The sequence below is a fragment of the Centruroides sculpturatus genome, unplaced genomic scaffold (assembly GCF_000671375.1).
Source record: "Centruroides sculpturatus isolate CEXI.00-Female unplaced genomic scaffold, Cexi_2.0 scaffold152, whole genome shotgun sequence".
Classification (NCBI taxonomy): Eukaryota; Metazoa; Arthropoda; class Arachnida; order Scorpiones; family Buthidae; genus Centruroides; species Centruroides sculpturatus.
In genome coordinates this window covers 752190-776711 of record NW_019384348.1, presented here as the reverse complement: position 1 = coordinate 776711, position 24522 = coordinate 752190, and the positions used below count along the sequence as shown (strand labels likewise).

At 27.3% G+C, this 24522-nt stretch overlaps 1 protein-coding gene across 1 annotated transcript in view; it reads left to right on the top strand.

Moving 5' to 3' along the window:
* LOC111636853 (nicalin-1-like) overlaps positions 1-22497 on the top strand; it is a 36388-nt gene extending 13891 nt beyond the window's left edge. The window contains exons 3-11 of the mRNA XM_023382244.1: positions 2943-3087; positions 6708-6802; positions 6893-6976; positions 8715-8818; positions 9391-9479; positions 12338-12462; positions 15093-15283; positions 18332-18449; positions 22304-22497. Of these exons, the coding sequence (XP_023238012.1) occupies positions 2943-3087; positions 6708-6802; positions 6893-6976; positions 8715-8818; positions 9391-9479; positions 12338-12462; positions 15093-15283; positions 18332-18449; positions 22304-22480 (1128 nt within the window). The 3' untranslated portion in view covers positions 22481-22497. The remainder of the gene's footprint in view (positions 1-2942; positions 3088-6707; positions 6803-6892; positions 6977-8714; positions 8819-9390; positions 9480-12337; positions 12463-15092; positions 15284-18331; positions 18450-22303) is intronic.
* The last annotated feature ends 2025 nt before the right edge of the window (positions 22498-24522 follow it).

The window sequence follows — 24522 nt, the reverse complement described above, 5'->3', positions numbered from 1 at the left end:
CAGTGGTGTGCCTTTTGTTGTTGATATCTCACTTGTGTTTCCTTGCCCCTTTTTTGAATGGAACATTTGGTGGAACCTCTTACATTGAATCCCTGTGGAGTCTGTCAATCCCTCACTGGAACACTGTACATACCAGGGGTTCTGAGATCACCAGGTTTGTCCTTCACATTTCTTAATAACATAGCATTTAATACAATATTGATTGGGACCTTTTGTAAGCCAGTTTGATACCTGTTCTGCCCGCTATTTCCTTATATAAGGTATGTAAGTGTTGGCTGTATTCTATTACAGTGCATATAGAGTTAGGGTCCAGATTCCAAGTTCCGTTGGTATTCCTTTGGGTAGTAGGGGTGCTGTGTCTGGCCTGTTGGTTGGAGAAGGCACATGCTAAACCAGAAATTAGGTCCCTTTTGTATCCGTACCTTTTCTCAATGTTCTTGAGATGTTCTTGCTCCCTCACTGTGTCCTCCCATTTGGAATGGTGCGTAAACACCTCTCTGGTTAATTCACAGAAGGCTGCAATTTTGTATGAGTAAGGATCAGCTGAGTTTGTTGGTATGAACAATGGCAAGAAGCAGGGTTTGTAATATAAACCCGTTTCTACCAGGCCCCTGTTGAGATAAATGCTGATGTCTAAGAAGTGTGTGCTAGTGGTAGATTATTGATCAAGTTTAAGGGTCAGCCCATATGTGTTATCATTCATGCAGTTTAAAAAATTGTTAACGTTCGGCTCATTTTTCCAGAGGACAAACACGTTATCNAATAAAATAATTTTTCATTTAAAAAATAATTATTTGTATTTATGTACTTTTTAAAAATTAAGTAAATTTTATTTCAGATTTAATTTATTGTTTCTTCTGTCTGGTGGTGGAAAATTTAATTACCAAGGAAGTAAGAAATGGATAGAAGATAATATAGATAGTTCTGGTAAATTTTTTTGTGATTTATTCATTTTACAGATTTTTATAATAAAGATTAACTACTCATGCATGATAATTATTACAAGCATTTTCCTTTATAATGTTTTCTGGTTTTTAATACTCAAACTTCATAAAACATACACACATGTTGATTCAATGTTTTTCAGCTGATATTTATGTTTTGAACTTCAACTTTTGCAGATTTGATTATTTGTGAGTTTTGCAGTACACAGCAAAAAATTACGGTAACCATATAACTAGTAAATGTAAAGAAAAATAATAAAAAGTTTAGTAAGTCAGAAATGTATAAAATATATGTATTATTAATCTATTTTATCATTCTGTTGTTGAACTGGATGTGTTACAACTCAGTATTCCAGTGTCGATATACAACCCCACATTATTAGCTCTGGCCACTTTCTTATGTATTCTTCTTAAAGTTGGGATATAATTTAAAACTACTTTTTGTTACTGATCTGCCAATGTATGCTGACGTTTTGATGTTTGAATGGTTGCGATCAATTTCTGAATCATTTCTTTTGGATAACCCTGTTGTTCTGCAATCTTTAAGATGTAATTCAGCTCCATTATGGTGTCCTGTATCATGGTACAATGTGGGTGTGTTCTTATCAAGGATCTAAAGGCTGTGAATTTGATGTGAAGAGGATCAACAGAGTTATGTGGAATTAAAATAGGTTGAAAACATGGTTTCCTGTATACCTTGGTCCAAATTTTGCCATATTTGCAAGAGATGGAAATGTCCAAAAAGTTTACCATTCTTTCACTCTCCTGGTCGATAAGAAACCATATAGCTGTAATTCGACTGTGGGCATTTACTCCATCCCGTTAATTGACCAACGTTTTAAATCAACATGGGTGCCACTACAATATCTCAAAGAAGATAAATACACAATTGATAAAAATCTCAATTAATACAACACTGGCAGCTTACTTGTAACATAAGGACATACAAGTACAATGGGAGCAGGCAACCATCATCAGACTCACATCTAATATACATACTATGAGATATCTGAAAAAATTGGAAATTTTTTAAAGTGCACAAAAATGGGACATTTATTTAAGGGACATTTATTTGTCTATTTTACTTTTTATTGTATTTTATTTCTGTAGTTATTTATTTATTAATCTCAACTATGATTTCTGTTATTTATATATTTATTTTAGAATTCTTGTTATCATTTATTTTTAAATTTTTGTATTCACATTCTATTTTATCGTAATTGAAGATGATCAGTTAAACTGATCGAAAATGTTTATATTTTGTAAATTTTATTGCTGGATTTTTTAAAGGTTTGTTTTTTGGTTGTAATCTGTATATACAGTTGATACAAAATATATGCATGAGATATTCTTTGACATTGTCCATTAACTTTTAATTTTGTAATTACAAAAATGAAACATTTTGATATAAGATGGTACAGTACTGTACTTTTCTGAGTCAGTAAGAATTCTTCAAAGTCTGAACTGGATGACCATAATACTAAATATATAATCTCCTCAACTCAAGATTAGTCCAGCAGGCATCACAATTATCACTGATCACTAAATTTGGTAAATTTTGAGATTTGTCATTAAAAAAATAAATAAATAGTAATGTCTACTTTGTATGGTCATGTTTAAACTTTATAATTCCAACAATACAATAACATGCATTTAAATTATTAATCTAATGTTTCCTATGGCAAAAATAGTTGCTTAAATTCTTATCAAAAATATAAAATAAGAAGAATGAAAATAATTTTGTAAATTATCTCATAAATATTTAATTCCATTTTATTATTCATTGTTTACATTCAGTAATTTTTTGTTTCATTGCACAAAGATATAACTTTGATAAATTGCACTTTATGTTTACTATTTATTTTATATTTCAATATATTTATTATGAATTACTTTTTATTAAAATGACTTTTATGGGAACTTCTTTTATTTGGATTACTTCTAATTAATGGATAATACTAAAAGAAAGTATTGCTGATTTATATTATTATTTAACAGCATATCATGGAACTAGAAAGAACATTATTAGAAGAAGAAGTGAATATTCCTATTTATTTCACTCAAGAAACACCTGAAATGGAAGAAATTTATAACAGTGTTCAAAAATCACCTAATAATGAAAGAGCTGGCACTGCAGCTGAAGGTAAATATAATACTTATTTTAAATTAAAATTATTTGTCAAATGAGAAGTTTCATAACTTACTCCGATTTTTTTTTATTCTTTAACATATATGCACTTTAGCGATAATAAAAAACAAGTACTTTCAATGTCACATAGACGTCTTCCTCAGGTAAATTAGGACATTTTAAAAATACCATTGTAAAATTCGATTGGCCAAAAGAACACAATTAAATTTGTAAATATCAAAATTTGAATGTAAATATTAATTGAAATATATTGAATGTATAATGATTTCAAAGGTGGATAAAAGAATGATAAAGTAAATTATGAAAAATTGGGAATAAAATGTAATAGGAACAATATTTGGTGCAAGGTATAGTACTAATCATTTAAAAGCTCAGTGTTATCAATATGTTTGGGATTTCTAGAGTAGGTTTGTTATACGGTACTAATGCAGAAATATATAATGATTTCCAGATGAAGGTAGATTTGCACTCAACACATTGTGTAATGATGTTTTTGCCCTTGAAGGGCCAAAACATCTTTACTCAAACAATGTGTTCAGCACAAATCTCTTAACATGTATGCAAGTAGACAACAGAAAATATTTTAATATTTGCAATATTTAAGCAAATTATATTTACTAAAATGGATTTGAGTATTTCTATTCATTTTTATGAGATTCATAATTGATTTTAACAAAATAATCAAAATCAAATTATTAATGAAAATTTAGAATGTTTAATATTTGGTTAATCAACTAAAGTAAGAATTTTCTGAAGATGAATAGAAATTTTTAAATATTTGAATGAATTAAATTTATATGTAGTACCTATACTACAATCAAGAATATTTTGAATTATTTGTAATGAAAAAAGTGGACTGTTGAAGACATGTGTTAACATCACATTATCATCAGGTGCAAATTTAAAATTATTCAAAACTTATGTAACATTGCTCATTATTTTAAAGTATCATTTTTTATTAAATGTTCAAAGTACCCGTAATACAAAATTTCTTTTTTCCTTTAATATTGTATATTTTGGAGATATGAAATGGAATTTTTCTTATTAAGATGTTAATTTTTCTCTCTTTTCAATCTGTTAATATCTGATTTTTCAGAAGAAAAACTAATTTTTATATAGAAATATGTTTTTGGCTTAAACTCTGTTCTTGACTATAAATATCATCAGTAAGCAGTAAAAATTCCTATCTGTTTTATTTTTTTTCAAAGTATATGATATTTTATTTTTTTGAGAGTTATATGATATTTGATTTTGATGAATTGATATGAATACAGTAAAACCTATCTAAACAAACCTGAATAAAACAGAAGTCTACCTAAGCAGAAAAAATTCTTTGGAATAGTGATTTTCTGAGTTAAATTTTACTAAAACCCAGAAACTTATCTAATGCAGAAACAGAAGAGGTTTTTGGATATGAAGAACAACATAACTTGGATAAAGTGGAAAATTAAGATTTTGCTTGTAGAAAATAAGTAAAATTTTATTCAGGTATAACTCATCACATAGCCCAAGAAATGTATTTAAAATGGTTTTGAACCTTTTCAGAGACTCAGATGTATCGTGACAAGAGGGACATTCTTGTCATGAGACCTTTGAGTCTCTGAACTCAAGATCTTTGTTCATTTTAGTCTTTGTTGGAATTAACCAGGAGCAAAATTGAATACTTTTAGTTATTGAGAACTTTCAAGAATTGAATGATTTTTCAAGAATCAAGTTCTTTAGAACAAGCAACAAATATAATTCGTGAAAAACAATGAGAGTAAGGTAATGTTGTTTGCTGGAAGCCTACAAAGTTCACTTGTGGCCTGCATCCACAAAAGGTTGTTCATCACTAGTATAAACAATACTTTGTAAAATAGAAAATCTAATATAATGGTGCTTCATACTTTGAATTTAATTCATTTCAGGAAGCTGTTTGAACTCTGAATTGTTTGAAGTTTCAATCAGGTTTTTTTCATTAGAAATAATGGAAAATGAATTAATCCATTCCCAGACCTTAAACAATATCCATTTCAATAAACTTAAAACAGCAAATATACATAATTTAAGGTAAAAATAACACAATTAAATTCCCAAATAATAAATTAAAGCATGAAAACAATAAATAAATACTGTATAATAATGTAAAGATTAAAATATTATTTAATTTAATGCAATTTAAAATAAACACACACACACACACACACACACACACACACACAATGACACGTTTCGTACTTCCAGCAACTTTATTTAGAAAATGAACATTTCAGCTTGTAAGATTGTATTTTTTTGTTTAACTTGCTCTAAACTTTTTTACTGTACATTCTGTTTGAATAAAATCAGTATATCAGGCATATTATGCATTATGGTTTTCAGAAACAATCTAACATTATACAAAGAGTAAAAAAATAAAATACAATAAAAATAAAAACACATTGGGGAGGATACGCCTAAACCTTGAACATGTCAAGTGTGGTTTAAAAAGTTTTGTTCTGGAAATTCTGAACTAAAAGATATAAAACATATGGGGTGCCCAAAAACTGTGGACGAAGAAAATTACAGGAAGAAATTGTTAAAAATTGACAAATAACATACAATATATTTAACCAAACATGCTAAAAATAAAGAGAAAAAAGCTGAATGCAAGAACAAAAGTGAGAGATGGCGTAGGTGCATAATAATTGTGTTTACACTTCAAGTGCATTTTTTCACTTTGAAGCAAAATTTTTTTGAAATTTAGCATTCAAACTTTGAAGCATTGAATTACAAGGTACTACTGTAATGTTATCATATGGGTATATTTATCTTTTTCTGAAAAGAATATAAAATAAAGATATACAGGAAATGCTTGTTAGTTCAAAATTCAGGTGACAAAATATTCGTGACTTCGAATTATTGAATTTAGAATTATCCGAGATTTACATATTTCTGTACAATATCCCAAATGCCATGTAACTGATGTAATTTATTAAGCAAACGGAATATGGCTACTTACACAGAATGCTATTTTTGCCAATTAATAATGTATAATAATAATGATAATAATATAAATAAACAGCACATGTCTGATGAGAACCTCACAGGTAGGTTCACGGGTAGTAAAGTGGCCCAAAAAGTAGTAGTAGCCTAGAGCCCTACAGATATCTCAATCTGATACTTGTAGCCCAATTTTGCAATCCCGAAACCCATCTACATTTTATGAAATAAGAGAAAAAAGTGATAGTCCATATGTAAGGTGACAAAATATGTTGTTGTAAAAGCAAAACCATATTGACCAGATTAGAGTTGCTCTTGGTCTATTGTTATTTTATAGTATGGAGGCACTTCAATCTAAATGAACAATTTAACATATCAATCACAGATTAGACAGAATTTTCATTTTGAATTATGAAGTAGCCATATTTCAAACTAATCGAATTCATTAACACGTAAATGTCTATATCCATGGCAGGGACAAAAGTATAGTTACAAACTAGTGGGATTTCAAACTATTAATAAGGATTTTCTGTATATATTTTCTTATATTTATCTACATATGGTTTCATAAAGGGTTGTATTTTAAATAGATTTTAAGTAATAAGAAGTAAAATATTAATTTTTAAAATTTTATTAATTGAAAGTTTATTATTCAGAACTTATAGGTTCTGTTACAACAAGTGGCTTCCAAATGGTTATAACTGGAAGTTCTCCTAAACCACAAACAGATGTGCAAATTGCTAGTATTCAGGTAAAAAATAATTATATTAATATTTTAATTTTTACATGTTGTCACTTAATTTCAGAAAAAATTATATTATCACTTTATATTTCATATTAGGGTAAATTACCAGGTTTTGGCGTAGAAGAACAATTACCAACAGTAGCATTGGTTGCACATTATGATGCATTTGGAATTGCCCCAGTAAGGACAATGTATTTAATTCTTTAGTTGGTTCAATGGTAACAAAAAATAATTTAATGTATAATAAACAGAAAATAGACTAAATATTTAAATTATTGCTATTTTACTTATTTTAGATTATGTTTTAATTAATAAGATTGCACTTTTAATTAATTTTATTAATTTGAAGAATTAATAGTAAGCCAAATGCTACTGGACTTATTGGTTTCTAATTTATTTATACAGTATACTGTTTATTAGTGTCATTTGGAAGTAGTATGGTGCTGTTTACTTCTAGTATAATAGTTTCAAATTACAATAAGGGACTGTCTACAAATTACATTTGTATTTTTATTGAAATTTTTACTCTCCCTCTTCCCATTTTTCCCAGTTTGTCCAAGTTTCCATAATGAATAAAAAAATTATTGAATTACAACCTAATAAATTTGATAATATTTGCCCAATTTAATTTTTTCAAAATTATTCCAAAGCTCATTTTTGCTTTAAAATCGGATTTTAATATTTTAGACTTTTAAGAGTTAAAATATTGATATGTAAGCCATGATTGTTATTACTGTATAAAGACTGAGCAAAACCTGAATTTTATATAAGTCAAACCATAATTTAACATGTACAATTTATAACTATGGTTTGTATTTCTTACAGGGAACATTTATCAACCACGTAGTCCAATATTTTGAAAATTTTGATCCCCTCCTCTGTCCTGATGTTTTGTTATTTGTAGTTTCTAAGAATTTTTTATTTATAGAATGCATCTAATGTTGAACTGTGTGTTCTTGATATAAAAACTAATGACTTTTATATTTTAGTCTATTTTTAAAATTAAAAAAAAAAATTGTAAAGATGACTCTTTTTAAAAACACAGTTGAACCCATCAATCTCAAACATGTTTATCTGAAATAATTTTCTCCCAAAACTTTTATCTCAAATTATGGACTGAAGTGTCAATTACAAATTCAAAGCTCAGCAACTACATTTTGATAATATCAATTGAAAAATATTTCGTGCCATACTGTATGTAGTTGCAATTAATGCTGGGACAAAGAACAAGTTTTACTTGTTCTTTGTCCCAGCCATAAATGCATCCAAGTCAGGATTCATTTATGTCTGTTGTTAAGCTTCAAAAATTGCCCACTCAAAGAAGTCAGGCATCAGAAACTATTGACAAACTATTTGTGCTAAGGGATGTCAAAAGTATTTTACAGGTATGTACTGTACATGCTATTGTGTTCACAAAATACTGTACCTCCAGTCAAACCTATTACTATTTACTTTACAGGAACATCTATATCTAGAATGCTTCTCATTCCTGTGAGATTTGAGATAGACAGGTTCAGCTGTATATTTATAACAAGGACCACTTAAAACTAATAGTGTTGACTTTTATTTGTGGATTATTCTATCATTCTTCACTTTTTTAAATATTCATGTAGTTTAAAAAGACTAGTAAACAGTATATAAAAATTTGTGTCATATCACCTTTCCACACAAGTGTAATATACTGTATGTCAAACTCCTTTTACAAGTCATTCAATTCATTGGTTTTACTATGGCAAATAACTCTAGTTGGCTCTGCTGATCAAATTTAAAACTTAACTTTATAGAAACAAAACAGTTGGAAATTATACTACATTTATGCTATGAACTAATTAAGTTAATAATAATAATATGGTACATAATTTCTGTTTTGTCAGTTTATAAAGTTAATAATATAAACTATTAAACTATTTTTAAATAGGCATTATCATTTGGTGCTGATTCTAATGGTAGTGGAGTGGCAGCATTGTTGGAATTGGCTCGGCTTTTGTCACATTTGTATACTAGTTCTCGTACTCATCCAAGGTAAAAATATTTTATAAAGATTATTTATTTAAAAAATGAATGATTTATAATATGTTAGAAATTTGCTGTATTTAAAGAATTCTAATATTTGTAATTTTATTTTTAATTAATTAATTTTTAAAATTATTGCAACTTTTATCAATTACAGAACGTCTTTACTTTTACATATTGAGATAGTTCATTAATTAAAATATATGGTCTGTGCTACAAATATATTTAAATGTGTTCAAATGCTAGTATTAGTGATTTTTGAAGATTTATCTTCATTTTGTTTTAAACATTTTTTTAATTTATCTTTTCATTAATTTTTTGTCTGTGGATAGTTTTAATTTAAAAAATATAATCATTTGTTTTCAAACAAATTTATTATATAAAATTAGTCTGAATTTAATTTATATTCAGACTAATTTTATATGATGAATTGTTTGAAAACAAATGATCATTTTTAAATTAAAACTATCTACAGACAAAAAAAATCATATTTTTTCCTATTACAATAAAATAATTTTTCATTTAAAAAATAATTATTTGTATTTATGTACTTTTTAAAAATTAAGTAAATTTTATTTCAGATTTAATTTATTGTTTCTTCTGTCTGGTGGTGGAAAATTTAATTACCAAGGAAGTAAGAAATGGATAGAAGATAATATAGATAGTTCTGGTAAATTTTTTTGTGATTTATTCATTTTACAGATTTTTATAATAAAGATTAGCTACTCATGCATGATAATTATTACAAGCATTTTCCTTTATAATGTTTTCTGGTTTTTAATACTCAAACTTCATAAAACATACACACATGTTGATTCAATGTTTTTCAGCTGATATTTATGTTTTGAACTTCAACTTTTGCAGATTTGATTATTTGTGAGTTTTGCAGTACACAGCAAAAAATTACGGTAACCATATAACTAGTAAATGTAAAGAAAAATAATAAAAAGTTTAGTAAGTCAGAAATGTATAAAATATATGTATTATTAATCTATTTTATCATTTACTACCATAAATATATACATAACTTTATTATAAAAAGTTTCAATATGCTAAAGAACAGCAGACTATGCATATTACTTAGAGGTACCATACTCTATCCCAGCAATTCCCAACCCTGTGTAAGCGATAGGTTGTTTAGGAGTACAGAAAAAAGTTAGTTATTATGGCAGAAAAAAATAATATATTATGTATCACAAATTAATAGTATTAAAAAATTATTAGGTAAAAATTGTTCCTTGCAACAATCACAAACTTTATTATACATTTCAAAATGCAAAAATAGAAATAAAAACTTATGCTGCCAATTGTACAATGCAACAGATTAATAAATGTTTCGGTCAATAGTAGTGGGTAGTAGTCAATACCATTATGTGTGATTATGCTATGGACTTTTGATGGTGGGGTGTGTTACTGTTATTATTATTATTTCTCAACAATATCCCCACGTGTTGTTTGAAAAGTATTCTTTTGTTTATAAAAAGTATTTTTTATTGTTAGCAAGAAAAAAGACTTAGCTAGTTCCAGATTTTCTCTACAAGCTGTAATTTTTTTCGTTATTTATTCAGTATTTTTATTAATTTTTTATTGACAAGACTATGTCTTGTTTATAAAATCATACTGCCTGCTGTGTTACTGGCTTAGAGACATGTCAAAAGTTGCAATTTGGCACAAAGTATTAGGTACCCAAATCATGCACGCATAAAAAAACCAGACTTGTAGGTACTAAGGGGACCGAGAACCAAGTCAAAATAAAATTCAAAATGGCGACACACTCTACAAACAGGCAGTGCGAGATTTGTGCATGCATTGCTTGTTGGGAAGTTGGAAATGCCATGGGGTACGCTAATGAAAAAAGGTTGGGAACCGTTGCTCTATCTCATTATTAGTAAACTTAATTGGTGTATTTTGTCTCATTCATACATTGGCCAAGATTATAGTATATTCTTAGAAATATAATTCCTCACTGAAAAGTAATATTGAATTGTATAAAATAAATTATATTAAATATAGCAGTAAAATTTTATGTTTATTATAATTTGATAGATTGTTTTTTACTGTTGTGTTTTTTTCTATTATCTATACTAATATTATAAAGTGGTAAAGTTTGTAAGTTTAGATGTAGGAGGTAATCTCCGAAACTACTCATCCAATTTCAAAAATTCTTTCACCAATATTTAGAATGGACTTTCAGGGTGGACATAGGCTGTATATTATTCCGTTAAACATTCATATAAATTAAATGATATCATCTAGGTAAGTGTTATATTTTTGGTGTCAGCAGGTGGTGAGGGGCAAGACGCGTACGTATACGAGATAGGTAACTGTGTGGCGCAGTCGTGTGATCAGCAAGATACGCAGTGCACGTGTACGAACTTGTGCTGAACATCTGCTTATTTGTTGTTGCTTAAAATAATGAATATCTTTTGTCCCGTATGCGTTCCTAAAACATTCATATAAATTAAAAGATATCATCTAACTGATACTGTTATAGTCACAAACTGAATTCCATGCAGGCACAGCTAGTGTATCATATTTTTATTTTCTATAGTTTTATTTTTGATTGATTATGTTTAGAATACTTAATTAAAAGTGATTTCAGAATGATTTAAGAAATAATATAAAACATAAAATCATTATAATTAATATTCTTTATTTTCATTCATTTTTGGTTACAAACATTCCTAGTGTTTTTTAATTGCATACAAGTTAGCATATAAAAGCAATAAAACAAGAATCTGTTTCACAATGTATGTACTGTACAATATAGCTGTCACAAACAATTAATGCTGTTCTCATACAGAACTGAAGAAGTAGCAATTCCTGGAGGGTGCGGATATATGACATTCTTATGTTCATGTTGCACATTTCCTTCAAATCATTTTTTCTTGGTAACATAAGTTGACTATTTTACTGTTACAGCTAACTTGTGACTTTCATTTAGCCACTACATCCTAAGCCTAGTTGAACTTCTTTGTTTCATCTGAAGTTGACTAACTTCAACTTCTCCAAAAATCTAGCTTTTTATTTCTAGAGTACATCTTATAAATAGTTCTTATTTTTAGTGCAGATTTGACTTTCCTGAGTCACAAAACAAGTTTGAATAACAAATCCTTCATTATTCCCCTCCAAGTTTAGAACTTCTACAATATTCAAAATGAACTTCAATTTAAATCTTCTCATCATACTACTCTATAAGAGCACATTCCAAAGTCCACATGAAATTTATGCAGTTTGGTCCAAAACATTATATATTTAAAAATTACACATTGTTTGTTTGATTAGTTAATGATCCTGACAATTACCATTACATAGATTTTAGATAATTATAAAATTATTGCAATCATTTAGATGAATTATAGCTTTAGATCAGTAGAGAAATATAGACATTAATGTATTTCTTAAGTAATGTATTTTGTATACCTGTTTGGAATCACATTGCTAGAATGCTATTTATTCATTATTAAATTAATGTTTTTGGGAAAAATTACAATTATTTCAAAATATGCTTATGTTCTTTTATTGCAGAAGGCAGTTTATTACCAGATTCTCTGTATACATTATGTTTAGATACAATAGGAACGGATGATTCATTGTATTTACATGTATCAAAGCCACCTAAGGATGGAAGCCCAGGATCATTTTTATACAAGGTATATTAGAAATATTTAACACTGTGATGAAACTAATTCACATTTTATCAGCGGTTTTGTTCTTTTAACAAAGTATAGATTAATTACACAATCTGTATTTAATAACAATAAGAATAATTTAAAAGCAAGATTTGATAATGAATTAAAAACAGCAGTGTGCTTATTTTCCTTATTGCAAATTGCAACTTTTATTTTATTAATTTTTTTATCTGAGGTATTATCATATTCTTGAAAATTAGAGAGATTAGAAATTTTTATTTGTAAATTTGTAATATGAAATTAAAACATAGCAAAAAATAAAATAAATAATTATGTTGTGTTTAGATGGATGTACTGAAGAAAATTATTGGAAACACTTAAAAGATTTAATATGATATTTATATTAAAATAAGTCATTATTAGAAAATTGAAATATTACAGAAAGGTGACTTTATTTACAGCATACACTGAAAAGAAGCTGACAAATAAAACAAATTATCACTAAGAATAAGAAATATGATCACTAGCTTAAACAGTCCAATGCAGGAGAATTCTAAAATTTAATTGTCATGAGTAGTGCATTCACTATTTGAATATATTTTCAGGCTTTACTTGATTGGTTGATGGCCATGATAGAAAAAGTCCATTTTAATATATACAGGGTGTTTTATTTAATTTGATACTGTAAAATATCTTGAGAAATATGCATTGTACAAAAAAATATTTAAAATAAACTCTCAGTATTTTGGGTGGGGGGACAGTTCAACCCCACAAAATTTAGCCTCCCTGCCACCCCTGGTGGTGGTGCAGGGGACAACTTTAAATTCAAATGGGAACTCCTATTTTTCATAGCAGATTTGGATTCTATGTTAAAAATTATGTATGGTTTATCTGGGACAATTTTTCAAATTATAGTAGATGGCATCGTAATCTCTGAAAATTAGTTCTTTTTTTAAAAAAACCTGTTTTATTGCATAATGATTCTAGACTGAAAGAAAAGTAACTCTGATGGACAAAGATGGTTTTTGAATCATCATAGATAGTGCTGCAGTTGCCGCTTTGAAAATGAGAGGCAAGGGGACACATTCCTTCAATGTAGAAACATTATGCTGTAAAACTGGGGGGTTTCCCATGAAAAAAATGAAGCCCACAACTTTCACTGATTGTAGCACCAACTACGATGATTCAAAAACCATGTTTGGCCATTGAAATTACTTTTCTTCTAGTCCAAAATCATTATACAATAAAACTGGGTTTTCCTTAGAAAAAGACTTAACTAATATTTCATTTACATATGCAATGTGATTGAATTGATTCACTTTTTAAAAAATTACTTTTTTTAACTTTATATTTTTTCACATATTTATCTTAAGTAGATTAAATGTCAAAGCTTTAACATTTTCATAGTTTGTTCAGGTAGGAGTTCTATTAATCAAATTTTATATCTTATACTTTAAAATAAAAGAAAAATTTATATAGTTATTGCAAATAATTTTTTCAAATTATAAGTAATCAATGATAATACAAAAAATATCTAAACAAGTTGTTATTTAAATTTCTTACTATTACTTAAGTCTCAATTAAGTATAAAATTTTAAGTCTCATTTAAAGAAAGAAATTCACTGTCAGATTTATATTTTTTTTTTTTTCCACATAAGATATTCATAATATGTTTAGCTATTAAGAACCAAAGCAGATTAAAGAAATAACTTTATACTAAGCATATATATAATTTGGTTCAGAAAGCTTGTATTTTATATTTTTCCAGTATATAGGACAATTTGTAAATAGAATATAGCATTATATTGCTCTGTCTCAACTATTGTTTATACTATGTATTTATCACTAATGATGCTATCAAATTGCTTCTGTGATAAACTCTAGATAGTTTTCTGATGCAATGATATTATATTTTAAACAAAACAAATATCTGTTTAAAATATAATATCATTGCATCAGTTATATAATGTTAATATAATTAAGTTATATAATGTAAATCAAATATTATTTTATTTTGATATTTATCAAATTTTATTTGGTGACAGTTTTGCCATGTTAACATTATATAAATTATATAAACTTTTTGTTCATATATCAACCTTAATGTAACAATGTTATTTAACCCCCTTTGTAATAACATACATTATATCAAATAATAAAGCTTGAGTGATTGATTTATTCTGATATTTATCAATATTATGATAAACATAATAATGAGATAATAAATTTTAGTTTCCTAATTATTTATGATTATGTAGTATAATGGAGAATTTATATAACAAATATATATAAAATAATTTTATGTATATTTTTATTATTAATATACTTCATTTTATTCAAGTACATAGTAATCTATTAATTGTAGATATTTACATAATTAGTGTTAAATTAAGCTTAATATATATGCTTTTCTATTAATGTTTAGATTGCTAAATTTACAATAAAAGATTTTATAGAATTAATATGTTATGTCCAAGATAATATCAATACACAAACATGTGAGTTCATTAAAATTCACGCTAATGAAATTCACAATAGGTAATAGTATAGTTCTAATTTTATTTCTAAAATTAAAATCTTATAATATTTATGAAACAAATTTTAAATGAATTCTTGAATTTATGATTTCAAACTTTCTTTTTTTAACTTAGGAGTTACAGAATGTTGCAAATTGGCTTTATCCCGAAATGAATGTTAGTATGGTTCATAAGAAAATTAATTTAGCTGAAGAAGTCTTGGCATGGGAGCATGAACGATTTAGTATTAGACGTCTACCAGCTTTCACTCTTTCTCGGTTGCATGTACCAAAACTTCTTAGTCGAATGTCAATATTGGACACAAGGTACAAATTTAATTTATGATAAAATTTATATATATATTCATTGTCAAAAAAGTTAAGCATCCAGAAAGACTTATCCAATTTATTAATAAATGAAAGTTGGTAAATATGTCTTAGGCAGGTATGCAAATTATGCCAGTTTGGTGTTAAATGGAACATCAAAATTTTTACCAGAAGGCTTAGGTGCAGTTATCTCATAAAACAGATTACAGCCCAACATAATGCACTTCTTGTGTACTACAGTGAGTGTTCACTTTAAGAAGAGTTCTGAAAGTTGAAGGATGCCTGGAAGATTGATATTAATGTTTTACACGTAAAACATCACTATCAACAACTGACAGACTATTAAAGAGGATTTTGAAAGTTAACAAAGCAGACTGATCATTTCATGCTTTGGCAGACATATGGTGTGTTCAGTTGAACCATTGGGAAGGCACTTGTTGCTACAGCAAACAACCACAAGGGAAACCATTGCATATGGAGAGAATCAAAAACATCACTGTCCATGATACAGCATTATGTATAGGATTCTATATGGCAACCTATATCATACTGAACAACTGCAAGGCAACTGACATAAGCAGAGCTGCATTCTCACTGTCCCCTACATTCTCTGCCACTAACACCAGTACAATCAATGCAGTGTGTCAGGACTGGAAAGCAAGGACAGATGTGCAATGACAGTGAATTGGACTATTTATTTTAAAAGTGGTGCAAGTCAATTTATTGTTGTTTCGAGAAAATTATAGGTTAGCATATTAGTCAATTCAAAAATATAAATTAATTATGTCAAGTCTGGCAATGTTTCTACTAATTTATCATTATGTAATTTGATTATATAAATTTCTTTCAGGCAAATTTAACTAAAATAATATATATTTATGGGTTGTAAATGGACTTACACAATTTTCATAATTAGTCAATTGTAAAAATCATTTAATTTCAATTATGAAAAATTAAATATCACTTAAAATATATTTTGTATTAATCCAATTTTGTTTATAAATAATAACAAGAAATAAAATGGTGTTGTTTATTTTCAACAATAAAGATATTTACTTGTTAAAGTATTTTATGATAAGTTTATCATTATTATGAGCTTATCATTAGGCACTGCTTTTCATTTAGGCTCATTACATGGTTTTTTTTCTTTTCATCTATTTCCATTCTATCAAATTGTGCTTTTGTTGGTAAGATGCAAATGTAATTTATGGACAGCCCATAAGTGCTTAATTAGACTGCAGAAAATGGACTTAAACCACTTTTATAATCAATGGTTATACAATGTCATTTACTGACAAATTTTTAATTGATCAAAGCATATGGTTATTATAAAATACTAAGTGTGAATTGTTTATAAATAAAAATTTTACACTAAATTATATGTAAATTATGCAATTTCTCAATTTTTTCAAAAATGGATTTACACCACTTCCAAAATAAACAGTCCAATTATCTTTAGTGCTTTTGTTTGAGCTCAGATGATCACATTGTGCAAGTGTGGTGGATGATTAGTCCATTTCGTAATCAGACTAATCTTTCATTTATTGCATTTGTGTGTCACTTAACATTACTGTTGAGTGGCACACAGACATTACTTCTTATATTATAGTGTGGGGGCTATTTCATATACTCGATCACAATTAGTCTTGATTTGAAGAACATTGACAACACAGTGGTCTTCCTGAGACTTCATGTGTTATCCTTCTTCAAACAGCAACAATTTTTAAATAAGATATATAGCAAAAGTGTCACTGCAGTCCTTGTGAGGTTTTGATGTTCTTCCTTGGTCTTCCAGATTTCCAGACTTGTTAATAATACGGCATGTATGGAACCAGCTTTGAAGACATTTATGACCATTGCAAAATGTGCAAAACTTTAAAGGACCAGTTACAACAATTGTGGACAAATCTGGCACAAGATAGTATTAGGTGTCTGTATGATTCAATTCTAAGCTGAACATTGACTTGTATCTGTGCCAGAGAAAATTCAACACCATACTAAAGATGCCAATAAAGAATGATGTTACTCCAAATTCTATGGACCATTTGTATTCATTTTGTCATCACTTAATGATCACTTATGATTAATACACACACACACACACACACACTCTCTGTTTTATTTCATTCTAATGCTTTCTTTCTTGATGCTTTAACCTTTTTTATAATGAGTGTAATTTCAACTAAAAAATTTCAGTTTAAAAGTAAATATAAATTTAATTAAATATGAATTTTTCCTTAATTATGAAGTATATAAATATTTGTCTTAAAATTTATTATCTTAAAACTTGTTTATATTTATGATTTATGTACAGTGAGATAGTAGTAGTGGTGACATCTCTGGTTTGCTAGAATATTATATACATTTTCATGTAATTTATATAATTGAATCACACAAAAGCAATTGATTTAAAAGTGAATTTACCTGATTTTAATATTTCTATAATGTTTTTATCAACAGTTACTTCAACATTTTTATTTCCACAGCATAATACCACATTATACATACAAGCATCCATTTTTCTTTGTATATGTAGCAGACAAAAAAAGCTGCTGTATTTTTTTTTGCAGTATCACCATTTCAACAAATGTTTAAGAACAATTTACTACATTATAGTGCTTCATGTAGAAATGCTTTGCTGTGTTGTAATCAATCAGCACTGCATAAAGAAATGAAGCCAAATTATTTTGATGAACAAAATATTTAAATTAGCCAAAATAATTAGTTCTTAATTTTTTTATTTACAATTTTATAACAAAAATAACGATCAGTTATTAACGCCAAATAACATTTGTTAATTCTGGTAAAAATGAGAACATTAGAAATTAGATAATTATATCAAATTAATCATATATAAAAAATTTTTTGTATTCAATTTTATGAAAAACTTTTTATTTCTGATTGTATTTGAAAGAATTATATGATTTCTGATTATGATGATGATAACTTGAAATTAATGTTAATGATATTTAGATATATTTCAATAAAAATATTAGATGATAATTATAATAGTAATTTCCCCATTAATTAAAAAATTTTTATTTACAGGGATAAAGTTGATGTTGATAAACTTGCAAGGAATGTGAAAATCATAGCAGAAGCTTTAGCTCGTCACATGTACAATTTGTCTGGAACATTTAAAGCAGAAATATTCTCAGATGGATTAGTAAGAGAATTAATGCTTTCATTAGAGTTATGACAGCTAGGCACTAAAAATCATATAAATACTTATAAAAATTGTAACTTATATGGTTTTTGAGGTCCTAGATGTTCTAGCTTTACTTATCATATTTTGAAATTGAAATTAATTTTTTTTGTATAAAATTTATTTATACAGGGTCCAGCAAGGAAAACAGGGTTTATAATTAGACTTCTAAATATTTATTAACAAATTTTTACATACAAGATTTCAAACAACATATTTGCCATATATATTTTGAAGATGACATCAAGAAGTGACCTTCATTCATACACAGACACACTGTGTCTTCAAAATATGCATGGAGCAGAGCACAACATATTTTCAGGTGTGTTATTAATTGTGTGATGAATTTTTGCTTGAAGAGTTTCAATATTTTTTGGATGAACTTCATATACCACATTTTTTTGTTCATAAAATATTGAAATTCTTGAGACAAATTCATCATACAATTAATAACACATCTAAGAATATGTTGTGCACTTCTCTATAGTCTGTTGCAAAATTATAAACACACTCACATTTTTGTAAACTTAAATTAAAATTAAAAAATTTGATATAAAAATTTGATATTGTCTTATGGTCTTAATAGTATATTTATTAATTTTTACAAAAATCAAATAATTAAAAAAAATAATAAATTTAATTTTTGTTTTGTTGCAAAAATATAAACACACCCTACTTATTTTACTTATTTCTATTTTAACAATCTTAATAAAGTTTTCAACAATGTCTTGTGGAACAACATTGTCAGAGACAGAGATTCATGAAATTACTTTTTGCGTGGTTCTAATAAATCTTTGAGGCAAATTTCAATTTCTATTAATTGCTCTGTACATGCTGTAAGAAATGTTTCAGCTCAAAGAGAGAATTATGCCAAAAACATAAGACTAGGAAGAACAAAAAGTTTAACTCCCACAGATGAAGTGAGGTTTTTCAACTTTTAACTGTTAATAACATGTCATTAAGAAAAGCCACAGCAAGTTTAGAGTAATTAAATTTTGATGTAATATTTCTTGATATTTTTCTGAATATTTTGTTATCAATGAAAACTAAATTCATTGCATCATCCAATCAGAAACCTGCCCATATCATTACAGATTTTCTTCCTTGTGTCCACTCATTCTCACTTTTTCTCAAATCATGCAAATAGTAGGAAAATTCACCTGGTCCATCTAAATTCCACTTTTTTTGGCCAGAAAATATAATTTATTTCCATTCATCAGTCTATAACATCATATTATTTTTTGCCCACTTCAATCTTGCTCTCTGCCAGGATACTTCTACCACCATTGAATTGGCACAAGTAGGAGACAAACGTGTGAAGCATAGGCGTACTGACGGCATGGCGTGCCAAGTTTAAACTTATATTTTTGTCAGAAATTGATTTTATTTTAATTGGGCTGCAATTTGAAAAATTTGTAGACCTATAAATTCCTACTTTTGTCTGTTTGTCTGTCTATCCTTAGTCTTGAGAATGGAGTTAGATAGATGAAAGATGAGACCGGGTCTGGAAACTTTAGGGGCAGGAGGCCCTGATTAACTATATACAAACTTCCGATGCAAGCCTGAAGTCATGTTATTTCAACTTAAAAATTATCAATATCAAAAGCGCTCAGCAATTAAACAAAGAGAAACAAAACACCTTTTTTGCTGAGAAATAAATATAATTGTAAAAAACAAATGTTTTCAGCCCAATTAATAGGCCATCTTCAGGTCGAAAACGAAAATGGAATGTAAATGTTCCATGAAAAGAACATAAAATTTTTTATTAAAATTTTGAGGTGGAGAGTATATATTTTAAATTAAATGAATTAAAAATTGCAGCCTGGCATTGTGATGATGTCACAATAAATAATTGCTCATTCATTATTATTTTTAATTATTTGATTTTTATAAAAGTTAATAAATATACTATTAAGACCATAAGATAATAGATTGTATTTACAAAAATGTGTGTGTGATTATAATTTTGCAATAGACTATATGCATGACATACTTTGAAGATACAAAGAGTATTGCTTGTTTGATGTCATCTTCAAAACATAAATGATAAACTGTGTTGTTTGAAATCTTGTATATGAAAATTTATTAATAAATATTTAAAAGTTAATAATTGTCCATTTATAATTTCCTATTTTCCTGCCCAGACCCTTTACAAAGAATTTATATTGTAAATCAGTTATCAACTAGATTAAAAAATTTAGATATTAAAATAAAGTTTATTTAAACTGACTACTAAACATGTGTATTACAAGAGATTAAATTTTGTGAAAATAATAATAATTTAAAAAATGTAATACCTACTAGACCAGTGATTCAAACTATTTTTGGTAGCATTTGTCTTTCCTGACAGAACTTTTTATAATCATCTTTTCATAAAATAATCTAAATTAGTGTTTGGTATAATGGCTTTTTCTTCAGTTAAATTTAAGAATTTGTTATAATTTTTATAGCATGCTTATGAATGAACATAATGATGATAGTGATAAGAGTGAATAAAATTATAATGTAGTTCCAAAAAGTGTTCTTTTTCAACTTTAGTCAACATTGATATTTCATCTTTAATTGTTATAAAGTTGAAAAACCATTTTGCACAAATATGATAAGATATTATAAATGGTAGCAAAATATCCACTGATTTATTCTGATTTATCTTCTGGTTGAAAGTTTTAAATTGCTAATTTTTACTATTGCATCATATCCTCCAGGAGCTTATTCCATACTTTGAAAAACATGCACTTAGAAAATAAGATAAAAAAAATCTGATATTGGTCAAGTCATATCAGCATAATTTGTTCATAAAAGAATATTCAATTTTAATTTGTTTGTTTAGTTCTGCATTATATAGAAGACATCTGTTATAAACAGATGAAAACATTTGTAAAAGTGCTAATATTAAATAATATATACTGTTTAGGTGTTTTGTCTGCATTTAAGTAAAATATTCCAATATTGGAGAGTAATTGAATGGCCAAGATAGGAAGAAATTAACAATTCGATTGGCATCGTTCTCTTTCACTTCTTGAAAATAACTTCTCAGATTAGACATTTAATTGTGAATTTATTTCTTATTATTGGTGTAACAAGTGACTATATTGAATATGTATCCAAGTATTAGGAAAAATTACAGTTTTTAAATAATTTTATTCCTTTATAGTTAATAATCATTTTTGTATCTATATCCTTAACAATAGAGATGTAGTTATTTTACACAAAAAATAAATAGTTATTATAAAAAACTAATAATTATTATTTTTCAATGTTGTTATTTGTATTACTGTAAGTCTGTGTGGATAATCTACAATAGTATATACTCCACAGAAAACTGCTATTAATAGAATGGAAATAAAAACCCTCACATAATCTACTTCATATATCCTTCATTTCTGCATCAGTTGTTGAAAACATGACACTTACTGATATTTAATTTAGAAGATGCCATCTGAAACATAAAAATGTTTTACTATTACAATTCATTGTAGCTGTAAATTATAAGATAAGCAAAACTAAAAAAATATAACATTGGGATGGTACCTCCTAAATCTCAATAACTTAATATCCTATGACACAATTCCAAGAGTTACTTATTTGGTTCTTATTTTCTGTGAAGAACTCTAAAGCTTAGTTTAGTTAGACATTCACTAGTGGAAGTAAAAGCAGAATGCAAAAAATCATTTGTTCTCACCTAATGAATTTGATTGTCATTACCATTTTGCAAAATAGCAGCAGCAGCTTTGCTTAACTGTATGTTTATTCATCTGTAGTCTATATAAAAATAAAAATAAAAAACTGAAAATTAAGAATTTTTATCTTTACAGGCTGTACAGAAACAGTTTTTAACAGCTTGGATTGACTATCTCAGTTCCAATTCACGTAGTGCCCAACTTTTAGCTTCCATATCACCTAGACATCCGTTAGTCACAACTCTGGAACAAACAATGGCACGGTATCTTAAAGAAGTACGAACTTCCATTTTTAAACCAGACAGGAGGTAAATCAAATTTTGTTATAGATGTTTTCATATTCATTACATTATTTAAGACTAGTAAGATTAAAATTATTGATGTTTTTTTGTAATTTGAAGACAGTTATTAAATAAATTAACGAAAAACATTGTCAAAATGCCGGGCTGCAATTTTTAATCATAATTTTTAATTTATTTAATTTAAAATATATGCTCTCCATCTTCAAATTAGTAGTGTCTTGCCCAATAAGTAAAAGTATTATTGATGTTTTAGTAATGATGATAAAAATGATATGTTTAAATATATATATTTATAATAAATCATTTATTTGAGTTATCATTTGATTTTTAAATGATCTTGTAGTTTATTAATTTAATTTCCGTAATTTTATTAATATTTTTAATAATTATTTATCCATTTTGTAAGATAGTGAGATCATTAATAGATTTGGAATTGAAAATACTGATAATTACCAAAGTTGAATAATCAAAAATATTTTTGAGATTCCATTAATACCTGAAATGAATAATTTACCAGAAAAGAAAAAGAATTTTTGCTTCTCTTTATTAGATATATAGCCTTATTTAAAATAATACAAAATTATGTTCTAAAATTATTGCTAAATTAAAGGTAAATATTAATAAAAGTNTACAGGTATATTTAAAAACTAAATTAAAAAATTAAACATTGATATGTATATGGAATCCTGATTTTTTGGACATAACACATTTCTTAAAAACTGCATGAAAATTGAATGCCAAAAAGTCAAACAATAGAATTAAATTATAAATTGAGTTTTGTTTTAAAAGTCTTACATAAAAATTAATATTAATGTAGAAATGTTTTAATTTTTACAGTGATTATGCTATAGTGCATAAAACAGACAATTAGAAATTAATTTTTACAAATTATTTTGCTGTTACCAAAATGAAGACTGGCAGAAAGCATCACCACATGATTGTTGAAAATTTTTATTTACTAACCAAAAATGTACAAGAGTCAGAATTTGTCATGCAAAGGAAATTTAGAGTATCAAAGTATTATGTTTGAAAGAGTTAGTTGTCTGAAAGCTGAATGTTTGATTAAAATAAACTTCTCCAAACCTGATATCCAATATAGTAACACACCAACCGAATGCCGAAAATCAATCGGGCTATTTTTATGCTAATTACTAAATAAATTACGTAATCAATTTGGCACTAGAGGTAAGCGTTAAGTGCCATCTCTTATTAATATTAATAATTATNATCAATGGTGCCGCCATTGAAGCTTTTTTTTTTGTGCGGACTTTGTTTTGTTAAGATCCAATTCAAATTTTTACGATACCTCGTCTGCAGGTCGCAAGCCAGGGTTTCCTGGAAGCATGCACCCTTCCGTTCACATCTTCAAGCTCAGTCAGGTTCCGTCTGATTAATAACCATCGATGGTTATAATGTTAGCTTCTATACGCTGGAAGAGGAGATCAAACTGAAGGTTCGGATAGCATAACTGGCAACGCATCTGCACGGTAAGCAGGAGTTGTGGGTTCGAGTCCCGCTCCGGGCCGATTTTTTCTCCCAGCGGTTCTAAATTATTTAAATTAATTAATTTATTTATAATTATTAATATTAATAAGAGATGGCGCTTAACGCTTACCTCTAGTGCCAAATTGATTACGTAATTTATTTAGTAATTAGCATAAAAATAGCCCGATTGATTTTCGGCATTCGGTTGGTGGGTTTCTATATGTTTAATTAAAAGTCAAGGTCTACCTATAATTTAAGATGAATAACTAATGATTATAAATAAAGTATGAATATATGGGTGTCTATTTGCCTGGAAAGTTTGTGATTCTTGGGATTTCTCTTTGCTTGGAAAAATTTGGAAATCTCAGAAAATTTGAGTTGAAGCCTTACAATGTTTAGTTTTCTGATCACACATTTCATGCTAATTCTGTTTCTAATCTTCCATCTTCATGTATTGTTTTATTTGATGTTGAGATCACGACAGAAAAATATATAACACCTTTTTTACATGAAGTTCTTGTTGTATATTTGTCTTATGTAACTTTGAATTTCCTAATTTAAATTTCT